This window comes from Lepisosteus oculatus, chromosome 11, assembly GCF_040954835.1.
Source record: "Lepisosteus oculatus isolate fLepOcu1 chromosome 11, fLepOcu1.hap2, whole genome shotgun sequence".
Lineage (NCBI taxonomy): Eukaryota > Metazoa > Chordata > Actinopteri > Semionotiformes > Lepisosteidae > Lepisosteus > Lepisosteus oculatus.
The window spans coordinates 36,505,432-36,518,723 of record NC_090706.1 but is presented as its reverse complement, the minus strand read 5'-3'; the positions used below and the strand labels follow the sequence as shown (position 1 = coordinate 36,518,723).

At 38.3% G+C, this 13,292-nt stretch overlaps 1 protein-coding gene across 1 annotated transcript; it reads left to right on the top strand.

Moving 5' to 3' along the window:
* The first annotated feature begins 4,661 nt into the window (after positions 1 to 4,661).
* On the top strand, positions 4,662 to 9,718 carry LOC102696571 (eukaryotic translation initiation factor 4E-1B). Its single transcript, XM_006632052.3, has 7 exons — positions 4,662 to 4,749; positions 5,145 to 5,260; positions 6,611 to 6,706; positions 7,368 to 7,431; positions 7,735 to 7,848; positions 8,535 to 8,674; positions 9,146 to 9,718. Exons 1-7 carry the CDS (start codon positions 4,726 to 4,728, stop codon positions 9,258 to 9,260), a joined length of 669 nt encoding a protein of 222 aa, XP_006632115.1. The 5' UTR covers positions 4,662 to 4,725; the 3' UTR covers positions 9,261 to 9,718.
* Positions 9,719 to 13,292: the final 3,574 nt, after the last annotated feature.

Genomic DNA, 13,292 nt, shown 5'->3' with positions numbered 1-13,292 from the left:
ATCAAATTAAAATAAGCAAAAAATTTAATTAAGCAATAAAGAGCTACAAATGTCATGAACTTTGCATTTCTCAGAGAGAAACCTTGCAAAAATCATGGGTGAACTAGAAAAAAAACGGATTCATTTGTCATTCATTTCTGAACCTTTTACTCCAGCCCACTGCAGAGTAGAGATCAGTCAAATAATCGACAGACGAAGCAAAACTGAGTTATAAAATAGTCACTGACACAGCTGTTACAGCCTTTAGAATTGGGCAAAAGTACAGAAGAATACATACACAATTTAATTTTTTACTTAAATGTAAAAAAGTCTGGACATGAGAGTCACACAACAGATACTGCATAACAAATAACGGTTTCGGGATCCTACTCTATGTCCCCATATTTTGTTTGGTTATTAAAACTGCAAAGGGAAGTATCAGTGTTTTGAGGCAAGACTTAAAAGCAAGAGAAGAGATATGTAAACAAAAATTAAATGAAAACATTTTCTGATGCCCATCCGTAAGTTAATTAACATGAGCGATTTCAGATCCAGAGCATGACGCAGATTGAGGCACTCCTCATTCATAGCCAGTGGTTTCCTGTCAAAGGAGCAGTTAATATTCACAGAAGACTAGGAACCTGGAAAACAAAAACAGTCAATTCCTTTTCCATGCAGTTCATGTCCCTGTACAATAATAGCTGAGGTGAAAGATCTTTGCAGGACACCAGATCATATTCTTTCTCCTTCAACTGTTACAGCTGAGAAAGCTATACTAGTCACTACTAAGTTAATTTTTTTTGTGTGTGTTTGTGTTTTGAGCATTTGGATTGCACAAACAATTTAATTCATGCATTAACCTCTAAAGAGTTCCTTTAAACAGTATATGAGTAACACATGGTCATGAACTATACACCCGGTGTCTTACAAAATAAGCCTACTGGCAGCTTCAATAAAAGCAAAACATAATAGCCTTATTATATAATAGTCCAATTCTTGTACAGCATCCTGAGTACATAATTAAGAGGCATTTGCTTTGTACTGTAGATCACAAACAGACTACATCTCTAGCTTTGGTTCCGTGTTTTATTTCCATTAAACAGCAACATGCTGTTTGCCCACATCAAGAGGAGATGAGCTAAACCAAGTAGCATCATGCGATTATATATAAATGACACAGAAGGGGTGATGCACTTTGGAGAAAAGCTGTGCCTGACTCCTGAGGTTATCTCCGTTCCTGTCAGCCCTTAAGTAGACCACAGTGTTCTGCGTCTACACTTCTCCTCTAAACAGAAAGTAAACATTCATGTTTAAGTGTTTTTCATGTTTGATACCTTTTCTGGTCATTAAGGGGTTTAATCTTTATATAAAATAATAAAGTAAGAATTCCTCAAAAATTACAAGTCCTAAGCTAGAGTTCCTAGGCTCAGCTCACTCGAGATTTAGGCTGAGGCTCCTTCCTCCATCTCCAACCAATTCTTGAGGTCTCCACCCACGTACCATATCCAGGTGGCCTCTAGTGGCGACTCTGTGATATTACACTCCTTCCTTGTCACATAAAGATAAACTTAAGATGCTGTGAGATTTTTAATATCTATTGACAGCATTTTCCTTTGGCATATGTCAGATACAAAGAAACAAAGAAATCATGATACCTATGACATATAATACAAGTAATGGTTGTAAGGACTGTTGATGCAGCTCTTTTTTTGATACAAAAAAATGTATAGTGCTGTACCACCAAAACTGTGCAGCTGCGTGCAAAATAGTTCTGTTTACTAATATTAGTAAAAACGATTCAGACCAGCAAAGGTCATTTATTCTGTCCAGGTTTGAGAAATAGTAGGTCTGCTGCACTAAATGGCTTATGAGAATCTAATTAGCCCAACACTACAACAATTTTTAATAGGTGAAAATATGAAGTAGTCAAGTTTTAAGCAAAATCTATTTAGTCGTATTGGAATATTAATGGGATCTTAGCAGAATGTATAAACTTAATCTGTTGTGGCAGCTATACTGTATGTTGATCTATGACCTTACAACCCACATCAAAGAGAAAGTTCCAAGAAATATTGAAGTTCTAGACAGCTGTACAGTATATCCTCTGTGTGTGGGTTTCTGTATGTACAAATGTAAGTGAAAATGTGTTTATTTCACTGTTTACCAGCTTACCTAAACCATCACTGTTGGGAGATAAAAAAAAAACATTCCTTCCACCATTGCTGTCTCCTCAGTTATCTCACACAATTCGGGGAAAAGTGAATGCAGCCCATCTGTCTTTGTCAGTCCATGATGGACTCCATTATGTTGCTCTGAATGTATTCACTCTCACTTTACCTAAGAATTCACCTCATTTTAGGTTCAAACATTGGATTTCACAGTTAAAGACAGAGTATGAAGAGTGGGGATTTTGTAAAGTATTCTTACTCTGGAACTTGTAAGGTGCAACATTTATCACAGCATTTGTAACAGTGGAGCAAAAACATCACAGGCCAATTGTAATAAGAAGCATATTGTAATTTGAAAGGTCTTTGCTCTGGATGGTGGTATGAATAGACAGGAACACCTAATGAAGGTAAGGAGCTCTATAATCCAATTCTCTCTGATGACAGCTGCAAGAATTTGAATATGAGTGGCACTCCCTTCACAGCATCAGCTCAGGGGGGACAAAAGCTTTATTCACATATTATAAAGGCTAGGAATGGTGCCCATGAATTGGCAAATGATTGCCCCATGTGTTTCATTGCTTACTATGCCAAGAAGGAGGGACGTCTTTTATTTTGGTTGGTGTAAACTAACCTCTCCTATTCCACAGATACCTACACAACCTTTCAAAACTTCACAAGGTCTTTTGCTCAGAACAGAAGGAAGGTTACAAACGGGTCTCTCTAGCCCATTCAAGTAAGTTCTGAGCTCCTGGATCCAAGGATCACGTCCAGCCTTTTCCTTGAAAGAAACCAAAGTTATGGCTTCAAGCGCACGGCTGGGTGGCTGGTTCAACACTCCCACAACCTCTGGGGTAACGAGGTGCCTCCGAGTCTTGGTTTTAAAAGCACCTCCACTCCTGTGCGCTGGGTCATGTTTTACTGTTCATTCGGAAAAGGCCTGTTGGGTTGACTTTGGGGGTTTTTAATAGGTGTATCAGGTCAGAGCTCCTCATCATTTTCTACAGTGGACTGCTGTCCTGTCCAGGGTGTTTTCTGGCTTGTGTCCACCGCTCGCAAGATAGGCGCTGGCTCACGTCATTCCTAAATTGGAAGAAGGGGTTAGAAAAAGGGATGGATGGATAAGTATGGTTTGCTCAGATCCATGTCAGTTCAGACGAAGTGCTTATTATTTTTCGTTTCCTTACGGTACCATCAAAATGTTGCCTTGATTTTCTGTGAGTCCCAGGAACCTGTAATCATATAAGTGAAAATCACAGTTATTATAATTTTTATGATGTCATGTTTATCATCCGCTGGGACAGCCTAATGGGCAATTTTCATAATAATGAAAGTTACTTTCTGGTTCTGGGTCAGATATTAATTAAAATTTCATTCTGGCTCTAATGGACATGAACTGAATATTAACTGTCTTGAGGTAATGTTTGCACAAATGACAATTATATGCACAGCTATACTTATACATTCTGGTAAATATTTATATATATATTACCTTTCTGCCTGTACTGTATATATGTACAAAATGTATTTATATGCAAATGTAGGTGTTTGCCTTTGTAAACACTTTCAAATATATGCAGCTGTGCATGTCAAATCTTCAGTTGCCGTGTTTCATGAATAACTCTTGATATTTTTTTGCCCTTAAATCATGAATTTCTACACTTTCTTAACAGTTTCAAAGCAAGTAATTTGTTCAATGAAGTATTTTGAGGATAATTTTTTTAATGAAAATGCCAACACCTCACAACCACTCTCTGTCTTTTCCAGAACCAGTTAATTCAGTAAACTGATAAAAACTTACCTGTTCTAAGCCTTTACGAATTTCAGATTTAAGGGTGACTTAAGACCTCCTAGACCTTAGTTGCCATGACGAGGGAAACTGTGTTTTCCAAACTAGATATAGTAGATGTGCCCTGTCTTAATGGCACGGACACAACTCACAGGTACTGTAAAAGACTATAGGTCCTTGTAGTCCTTGTACTCATTGTATGGTAGTTCCATGCTTATAGCTCTAGCTATGTACAAAGATCTGTGCAATCATAGTTTTGCATGATGTGCCAAGGGAAAGAAAATGTCATAAAACAGCTTTTCTACACAGCTGTTAAAGTATCTGATACTTTAACCACAGCACATTACTCTAGGAGTCAGAAAATGAAAGTATTAGTCGCCCCCTGGCGTTGAATTTGTGTAGTGATACAAGAGAAAAAAGGATCCTTCTTACGATTTAAACGACAAAATTCAATCGATATTCTGAATTTTCAGCACAAGCAGTCTTGAATATGCTAAATAAAATAATATGAAACAAATTCATTACCTTATTAATGAAACATCCCTAGGAACAGAAAGTAACATGTATGTAAATATTTATGATCAGTAACAAAACAGTATAAAATGTTCTTTTTAAGTATCGTTTCTTTAAAAAATAGAAATACAAATATTATTATGGCGGTTATTATTATGATAAATAAAAACATAATAACATAATAATGACAATAATAAGATATATAAGTGGTCTACTTCCGGATGCCCAGGGGCTATTTAAGTGTTGAGAAGGGCCTTCTCCCGTCTTAATTATATCATCATGGCAACAGCAGCGTTACACCCGGTGAGCTTTTAAGGAGCTGGGAAGTTTGTGTCCGAAACGTTTCGTAGGGGAAATTTAGCTCGAATTATGTCCCTTCCAATTACACGTAGCTCGTAGTAAACTGCAGCTCGCACTTGTAATACATGTAGGTGCTGGGTTTATGTCTCGACAGAGGAAATAGAAAGTAGAATAGAAACGCATATTGAGCGCTTAAGCGGCGGTAGATCTTTGCTCTTTTCCTTTCCTTTCCTTCTAGCATTTATGGCAATTATATCAACTTCTGAACCTTAACTTATGAGGTAAACGCGCATTAATGATACCCAAGACAGGTATGGCGAAGCAATGATGCATTCGTCCATCATTTTCATCTGTATTTTTTGTAAAAAGACGTAACTATTACTGGTTTTTCCCCACAGGGGGTTGCTCTGCCCCCAAGACGTGACAAAGGAGAGCTGAGGAAAACGGCCAAAGCAAATGGAAAAGAAGCGGCCCTTTTGCTGGGGAAGCGCCTTAAACATCCTTTAGAAAACAGGTGTGGTGGATCAGTGCTTGAGCTGGTGTAAAGTGAGCTGTTTATTCTAACTAGCTTGCAGAGAAAGGTTGCGGTACGATCGTGACCTTGTGACTGGCAGGACTTTGTAGGCGATTAAGGTGCATTTTTAGGCCTGACTCCAGCATTTACTACTGAAGTTCTGGCAAGCTGTTTATCATTATTTTTGGGTACATGAAAACGCTTTGGTGTGACTTGAGGAACTTCTCTGACCGTCCGACATGCTAGTAATGTATAATTGAATTTGCCGTTGCTGCTGAAGTGCAAGCACTTGGGTTGCCGATTCAACTTGGCAGATCTGCTAAACAGCACAGCTGTTGCACTCTGCTTGACTGCCAAGAGCCAGGTGGCTGTGTCTTTTTAGTGAAGGCTGTCGGCAGGAGACCCGACTTCTTACCTGTTGGCCAGCACGAAAGTCAGGAAGAGAGAAACCAGTCAGGCACAAAAAAAAACCAACCTGTGGGGAACAGAAGAGTAAATGGACGAGCCTTTCATTCAAGAGAACATTGGGAGGAAGTGGTGGTTTAACACCTCTTAGTTTAGTTTGTTTCCACTTTATTTTATAGTTCAAAAGAAAGTGCAGTTTGTGTCAGGGAAGCATAAGATCCTGTGGTACTTATTGGTAGACATGCTGTCCAGTTTCATGCCCAGAAAGATATCTGCCTCCTGATTTAAGTCCCTGTAAGTGTTGATGGACCCACTGGGTTAAGATAACAAAGGTCACTGATATGTGTATGATGGGCTTTTCTATGGCTGCAATGTTAATGCTTTCAGTTGTAAGCTACTGAATTGCATTTTTCAGGAAATAAGAGGGAATCATCTTTTTTTTTTTTAGTTTTGTTTGGTATTGCAAATTTTTAAAAAAATTTAATTGTGCTTGAATTAGATGTCTGTTTCATTAGACTTTCATTTTCCTCTTCACATTGCAAAAGCACTTAATCTCACATTACTGAAATGTCATCTCTAGAGCTTATATTTCTACTTCCCCTCTAAACTGCACCAACTGGCCCAATGGAAACATCTGTTATCTTAATCTGCTCCATTCTTTTCCTGTAACGCAGAGCATTTGACAAACAGTATAATATGCAATATCAGCATAATTACAAACATTCATTCTTTTAAAGCTATTGTTTTTGTTTACTACTGACTTCCTGTGGATGTAGCCTAGGATATCCATGTTTTAAGCAAACCAAATTCTGCACCGGGTTCAAGTCAAGTGGCATTTAAATGTGCTGAGCAGCACTAATGAGTCAGTTATTTTACAGGGACTTTTCTTCAGGAGTCGCATGTGGCTCGTCAAGAAACTCCTAGTGGGTTTTCTTCTTCTTGCAGGTGGGCCCTCTGGTTCTATAAGAATGACAAAAGCAAAACCTGGCAGGAAAATCTGAGGCTCATCACGAAGTTTGACACAGTGGAGGACTTCTGGGCGTGAGTAATACTCCAATTCCAGATTTAAGGGGGGGGGGGGTGCTATTTTTAGCACTGTGGATAATAGAGAATCCTTATTGGTTGAGAAAACATTTAATATCATAGCCATCCCATGCTAGTAACACCTAAATATTATTGTAGAAAAGGTTAAATTTAGAAGTTTTTTTCTGTGCTGCTCCATAAGCCTTTTTCATCATCTGTAGAGGTAGGCTGGGTGTTGGAGAAACTGCAAATTCCTTTGGAATGCCCTGGTTTTAGGAGTCTTTCATCATAGCTAAATGTAGACTGCCATCTTGTGGCACAAATGGGTATCGTTTCATCAATTAACCCTGCAAACTGCACTAGGAGCAATTCTATCATCTTTCTGTGCATCTTTCTTAGGTAGATCTAAAATGTTTCATACTAAGTTTTTCTTTGTGCTTGGAGGGAAAGTTAGATTTCATATTTCTTAACTTCACTTCAAATCCAAATGTTTCTGTAAAGTTTTCACCACAATGATTGTTTTTCCATCCAGTCCTTAAAACAGGATGTACTGTAGGTTGAAAGAAAACCTGTAGCTCTGGCAATTGTGCTGCTTTTTATTTTGTTTCCACCTCCAAATGCAGCTTTTCTAAATGGATATTTTGTGCCATCTCCTTTTAAATGTCATCTTTTTTTAAAGATTATACAACAACATGAAAGTGGCCAGCAAGCTGTCCTCAGGCTGTGACTATTCTGTGTTTAAGGTAATTTGGGTTTTAGTTTCTCCTGGGCTTTATAGAGGGCAGTGTTGGTAATCGAGATTTTCACACTCTAGTATGAAATGGGTCCTCTGTGGTTTCAGCTGCTTTTGTTAAAAACACTTGTGCTGGGGGATGGGATAGTTTCTGTAAGGCATAATGCAGTTCTCTCCAACTCCTTGTTGTTCATTCAATTAAAATGTAAATTTGACATTACTCTGTGAAAAGTGATAGTAATCTTGGACCTTGGAGCTATTCATTCTCATTCAGTAAGCAATGTTGGGTTATTCCTGTGGGTGTATTTCTTAGGATGGGATTGAGCCAATGTGGGAGGACAGGAGTAATAAGTGTGGTGGACGCTGGCTGATCACCTTGTCCAAACAGCAGAGACACACTGAGCTTGACCGCTTCTGGCTTGATACAGTGAGTGGTGCCTGTAAATTCTGTGCCGATTACTTTTTAAACTGATTAATTCTGTTCTCAGGTGTTAGTTTTATTTGTGAATCTTGTATGTTTGAATAGTATCTTTTTTCAAAATTCAGAGGCTGAATTACTAGTTCCTTACACTTTTATATAGCACTTTTCTGGACACTCCACTCAAAGTGCTTTACAGGTAATGGGGACTCCCCTCTACCACCACCAGTGTGTCCCCATCTAGATGATGCGATGCCAGTCTGAGCACGCCAGTCTGCTCTCCACACACCAGCTTTCAGTGGGGCAGAGAACAGTGATGAAGCCAGTTCATAGATGGGGATTATTAAGAGGCTGTGATTGGCACAGGGCAGGGGAAAATGGTTGCTTTGGGAAGAATATGCATTACAGCCATCGATGGATCCAGCTCCATCCAAGGTTTAAATCCATCACAGCTGAAGCCAAGTATGCTTTTGCCTCAATTTAGTGTGCAAGAAATGCTGAAAGCATTCCAAATTATGGTTGTAGAATTAATACATAGGTACAAGCTACTGGACTGGCTTTCTTTTTAAAGCTTCGCCAAGAGGTCTTTTAATCTTGACAGCTGCTCAAAAACTTATAATACCTAATGAGAGTCAGAAATTGCATGTCACTTGCCTTAATTAACTGGCGATTTTTACTTTTTTCCCCCTCTTAAGCTCCTGTGCATTATTGGAGAGGGCTTTGATGTGTACAGTGCTGATGTGTGTGGCGCCGTCATTAACGTACGTGCAAAAGGTGATAAAATCGCCATCTGGACAACAAATGCAGAAAACAGAGAGGCTGTCACTTACATTGGGTAAATGTGCTTTCAGCATATTGAACAAGAGCAGTATGTGAGGTGTGTAGCAGGAAGAGGGCTAAGTTGTATCGAATCCAGAACAGTAGTTCTGGAAAAACTACTGAGGCTAATTGGTCTCAACTCAACGCTGTTATCAAAGTATTTCCTAAAAGCCCTATTGTATTTTGTGTAAGGTGTTATGATTTTTTTTCTCCTGTATCTTTTTTCTTCTATCTCTTATTTCAAGCATACCACACAATTTTCTAACAACCTGAAGGGTTGTTTAGGCAATAGTTAACTTTTTTTTTGTTGTTTGTTGACTTTCTTCGCATATCTTTCAGTAATCCTTACAACAGCTATGATAACTTATCTCTTTAATTTCCACTGCCAGTTAGTCAGTTGCACTTTTGGTTCAAAGAAGTCCACACGTCTGTTGCCCCTTGCTAACTGCAAAAATATTAAGACATTTAATCTTTTTTTTTTTTTTAGCCGCAAGTTCAAGGAAGGACTAGGCCTGCCTGCCAAAATTGTGATTGGCTATCAGGCCCATGCCGATACTGCGACCAAGAGCAACTCCATTACCAAGAATAAATTTGTTGTTTGAAATGAATATTTTATAATTGTTAATTTTGTGTGTTGTACTGTTTGTCCAATGCTCCCCACATGTTGGAGGACACAAGTGGAGCAGAGCAAGCTGACAGATGTTTCTAGTGGACTAATTGGGGGGGGAAATTGAGAGAGCAAGTAAAAGTATAAGATGACATTTCAGTAATGTGAGATTAAATGATCTGCAATGTCAAGATGCTTCCCTTTTTCATTTTTGTCCTTGTCTAATTATAAATTTGCAAATCCTAGATGTGCAGAACTGCTCCTTGAAAGCTGTCACACCTGTGTTCTTCTGTGGTGATGTTGGACTTCTGAGGTTTGTTTATGTTCATTAAATATGTAATGCCTTAGGACTTGGTAAGGATGATAATGCCTCATAGTTCTTGCACTTTGAGATTTTTGTTGCTTGAGGTTTGTTGAAAATAAAGCAAAGTATAAAATTTGGTTTGACTGTAACCAGTAGTTCAGTTTATTCCTTTGTTTGTCTTGCAATTGTATAGGTTCTCAGGTGGAGGTAAAGTGGACTGGAGAGGTAAAAATTCCAAGATCAGAGAACCAAACTCTGCATTTTGGGTATCTTTTTGATTGGAATATTCCAAAAGTCATTCACTTCATTGAAATGCTATTGCTTGTACTAAGGGGGAATGGTGTCAAGACAACCTTTCCAGTTTTAAGCTAATGAGACCCATTTTGAGTGATAAAAAGCATTTTGTTTTCTTAGTTTTATAAGTCACTCCTTGACTTTAAGAAGGCTTTCCCTGCACAGTATTCCACATCCTATGTCCTAATATATTGCATATTCAAATTTCTCAACCTTTTTTGACTTGATTTCAGACAAACGTCTATAAAAAAAAAAAGATACCCAAAGAGAAGTGTCAGATGTGCCCTTTATAGATATTGCGTTGTTCGAATTGACAATTCCTAAGTACTTTTTTCAATTCCTTGTGTATTCTATAGCTCATGGTGTGTTATTGGACTTGTAATGTATGAAGGTTTAAATCCAGAATACATCATAAACTGAAACCACCTTGTAGCCTGGAAGATCTGTCCATGTAATTACTTATCCCTCCCTACGACCTTGTTTTGCTCTCTGTTTGAATTCTCCACCTTCACCCCTCAGTGGGGAAATGAACTCCCCAGGGCCATCAGGACTGCTCTGCCCCTCATCTCCTTCTGGCACCTGTGTACTCTTGACATTCAATAAAAAGTACCATACAGAACACTTTATTTTTTCTTGGTACTTGCAGTACACATAATGTGAGATTTTTTTTTTTATGCTTCCAGTTGCTTTGAATAAGGGTATGTAGACAAACAATACCTGTCACAGGGGATAGAGACAGTGCAGCCCACTCGCTCATGGGTATGTACTGTAATAAAGTGGGGAGGCCATTCCCCTTCCTCAGGGGATATGATTGCCATGGGGACAGTGTTGGGTTGCTGATAAAAAATTAGTGTGAAGGAAATGGAGTACCTGGTAAAACATAAAGGTACTCTATCTCCTTTACACAGTATTTTATTTTTGTTACTTAACATTTTACTTTGTGTAAAGTACTGTACAAATGTACCACCTTACAAACAGAGAACCTTTCCCTTCTGCAGTAAATTCTTCTTTACATTGTTTGTGGTCTTAACTCTACCCTTATTCAATGGTACTGATCAAAGATTAGCTCTTGGTTTGTCATTTGAACTACAGTACAGTACTACTCCCTTCTTGGGGAAAAAGTTGTGTAATCTGATCCATGTGCTTTCTGATCTTACGTTTAGTGCAAGTCAAAATGTATTTTTGGGTTCAAAAAAGCAATGAAAATAGATTTTATCAGCAATCTTGTGTTGCAAGTTAATTTCTACAGCACATCTCAATGTGATTCAATGTATACAGTGAATCTCAATGTGATTTTTGCAGAGAAAGTTAAAATTCAAGGAACTTAAGTTACAAGCATGGAAAAAGGAAATTGGTTTATAGTACTGGAAGTTGGTGGGCATGCTGGTAAGAAGGGCTTTAAGATCTTTTAAAGGTCTCCGTTGAAACTGCTTCTTGGAGATGATCGGGGAGGCTGCTCCACAAGCAAAGCGCATAGATTGAGATGCCTTGTTACCCTTCGTGTGTAGTTTGAGTCTCTGGGGACTTGCAGCAGATTAAATTGACCTGATCTTAAAGCCTGGGGTGAAGTTTGAAAAAAGATCAGCTAGGTAGATGGGACCTTTGCCCTCTAGAGTCATAAAAACCAGGTTCAGTACTTTAAAATTAATTCTATGTATATTAATTCTGTATGTATGTATTGTGTTATATAGTACCTTTAAAAGCAGTTCTCAAATTATTTATAATGCATAAAAATGAAATTACAAAGCTTAAAAAAGAGAACATATTAAAGCATTTCTGAAAATAAGTTTTTAAGCTGGACATAAAAGTACCTTTGGCATGACAACACAAGCCCCTCTCACCCATGGACTACAGAACAGTAGGAATACCTAGTAAATCAGGCCATGTAGAGAGGTGTAAATGTACAGGATATACTGTCTGCTGGAGAGAATGTGTAGATCCTTGAATGGAAACAGAAGGATTTAATAACTCAAAGTCTTATAGGAAGCCAATGCAATGGCACCAAGATGAGTGATGAGATCATTTGTCCATGAGTTAGATTCTAGCTGACACATTCTGAACATATTGTAACTTGACATTTCTCATTTTACAGTTCGTTTACTAAATAAGGCATTCCTATAATTTGTTCTTAAGAAAATGAATGGGATGCAGCCTGGCAGTGTTTTTGGTTTGCATATCGATATATATCCTATAGCTTTCTGCACATGAAGTAAAAATGTCGGGCCAGGCTAGGGGATCATCCCTAAATTCTTCATTTTTTATCAAAACCCATGCAAAGTGCTTTTAATTGTCAAGGGTACAGCATTTGTGTTACATAAGTGATGGAAACCCAATAATATGACCTCAATCTTATCACAATTCAGACGTAACTAATTATCATAAATATAAATATCATCTGCAGAGAAATATTAATTCAGATTCACACGCAAGTTTAGTATTCGAGCAAGGGAAAGGATAAATACTGAACAGGACAGGACCCATCATTGAGTGAAACACCAGATGTAGTCAACCCACGCACAAATGTTAACCAAGAGAAAATCTTAATACCCAGTCCCAGTGAGGTCAGATAAATTATTATAGTGCCAGCAATAGTCTCATCAAGGAAGAAGGCTGTAGAAGGGATGTAGGGAGAGAGAAATTACTGAAAGTAGTGCGGTTTGGACAGTGTCTGTTGAGAATTAAGCTTTTGTATCAGTTGCATGCAGCAGTGGGAGAAAACTGAGGAAGGAAAGGCAAGGCTCCGAATTCTGAAGAATTCAGAAGCAGACGGGTATTGAAACAAACTCAGAATATCACAGGAAGCCAATGCAGTGTTGAGATCACTTATGGACAGCTTATTTAGGATTCTACCAGATAATATAGCCGACTGAGTGGACAGATAGTATTGGCTGGCTAAGAAGGAGTTCCAAGTAGTCAAAGCAGGAGAAACATGGTTAGTTCTTTCACGCATGGTACAAAAGAATATATAACATTAATGGAGAAAAGTGTAGCATTAGGTAATATTAGATCCTGTTAGATCTGAAAAGGGAGTCATGTATTTGCAAACGGTTTAGCTTAAAGGACAATATTTTTTATACAAAATGACAACATTAAGCTGTCAATTGTGCAGTGCTGTCCAGATTTTCATACCAGGACAAAAAGAATTGTGTCCATATCGTGTTGGTGTAAGACTGGACTACGTATACGGCACTGCTTCAGTTAACAGTCTAATTGCTCATGCAATATAATAACAACACATGCATATTTTCTAACAGCAGCACGGAATATTTGCACAGATGTACAGCACAGGGAAATCTGTCGGTGTTTTTATTTCTCCCCCCATTCTGCGGTTCGCCCCCAAAATGATTTTTGTCAGGTTCCACTAGAGGTCCCCACGAAGAATAGCTTGGATTAGAAACGGGCTTTGTTTTACTTCTGTGTTCCCTCACA

Coding starts and splice junctions, on each gene's coding strand:
- LOC102696571 (XM_006632052.3), top strand. CDS start 4,726: ATGGCAACAGCAGCGTTACACCCG. Junction 4,750..5,144: donor CAACAGCAGCGTTACACCCG/GTGAGCTTTTAA, acceptor TTTTCCCCACAG/GGGGTTGCTCTGCCCCCAAG. Junction 7,849..8,534: donor ACCGCTTCTGGCTTGATACA/GTGAGTGGTGCC, acceptor CCCCCTCTTAAG/CTCCTGTGCATTATTGGAGA.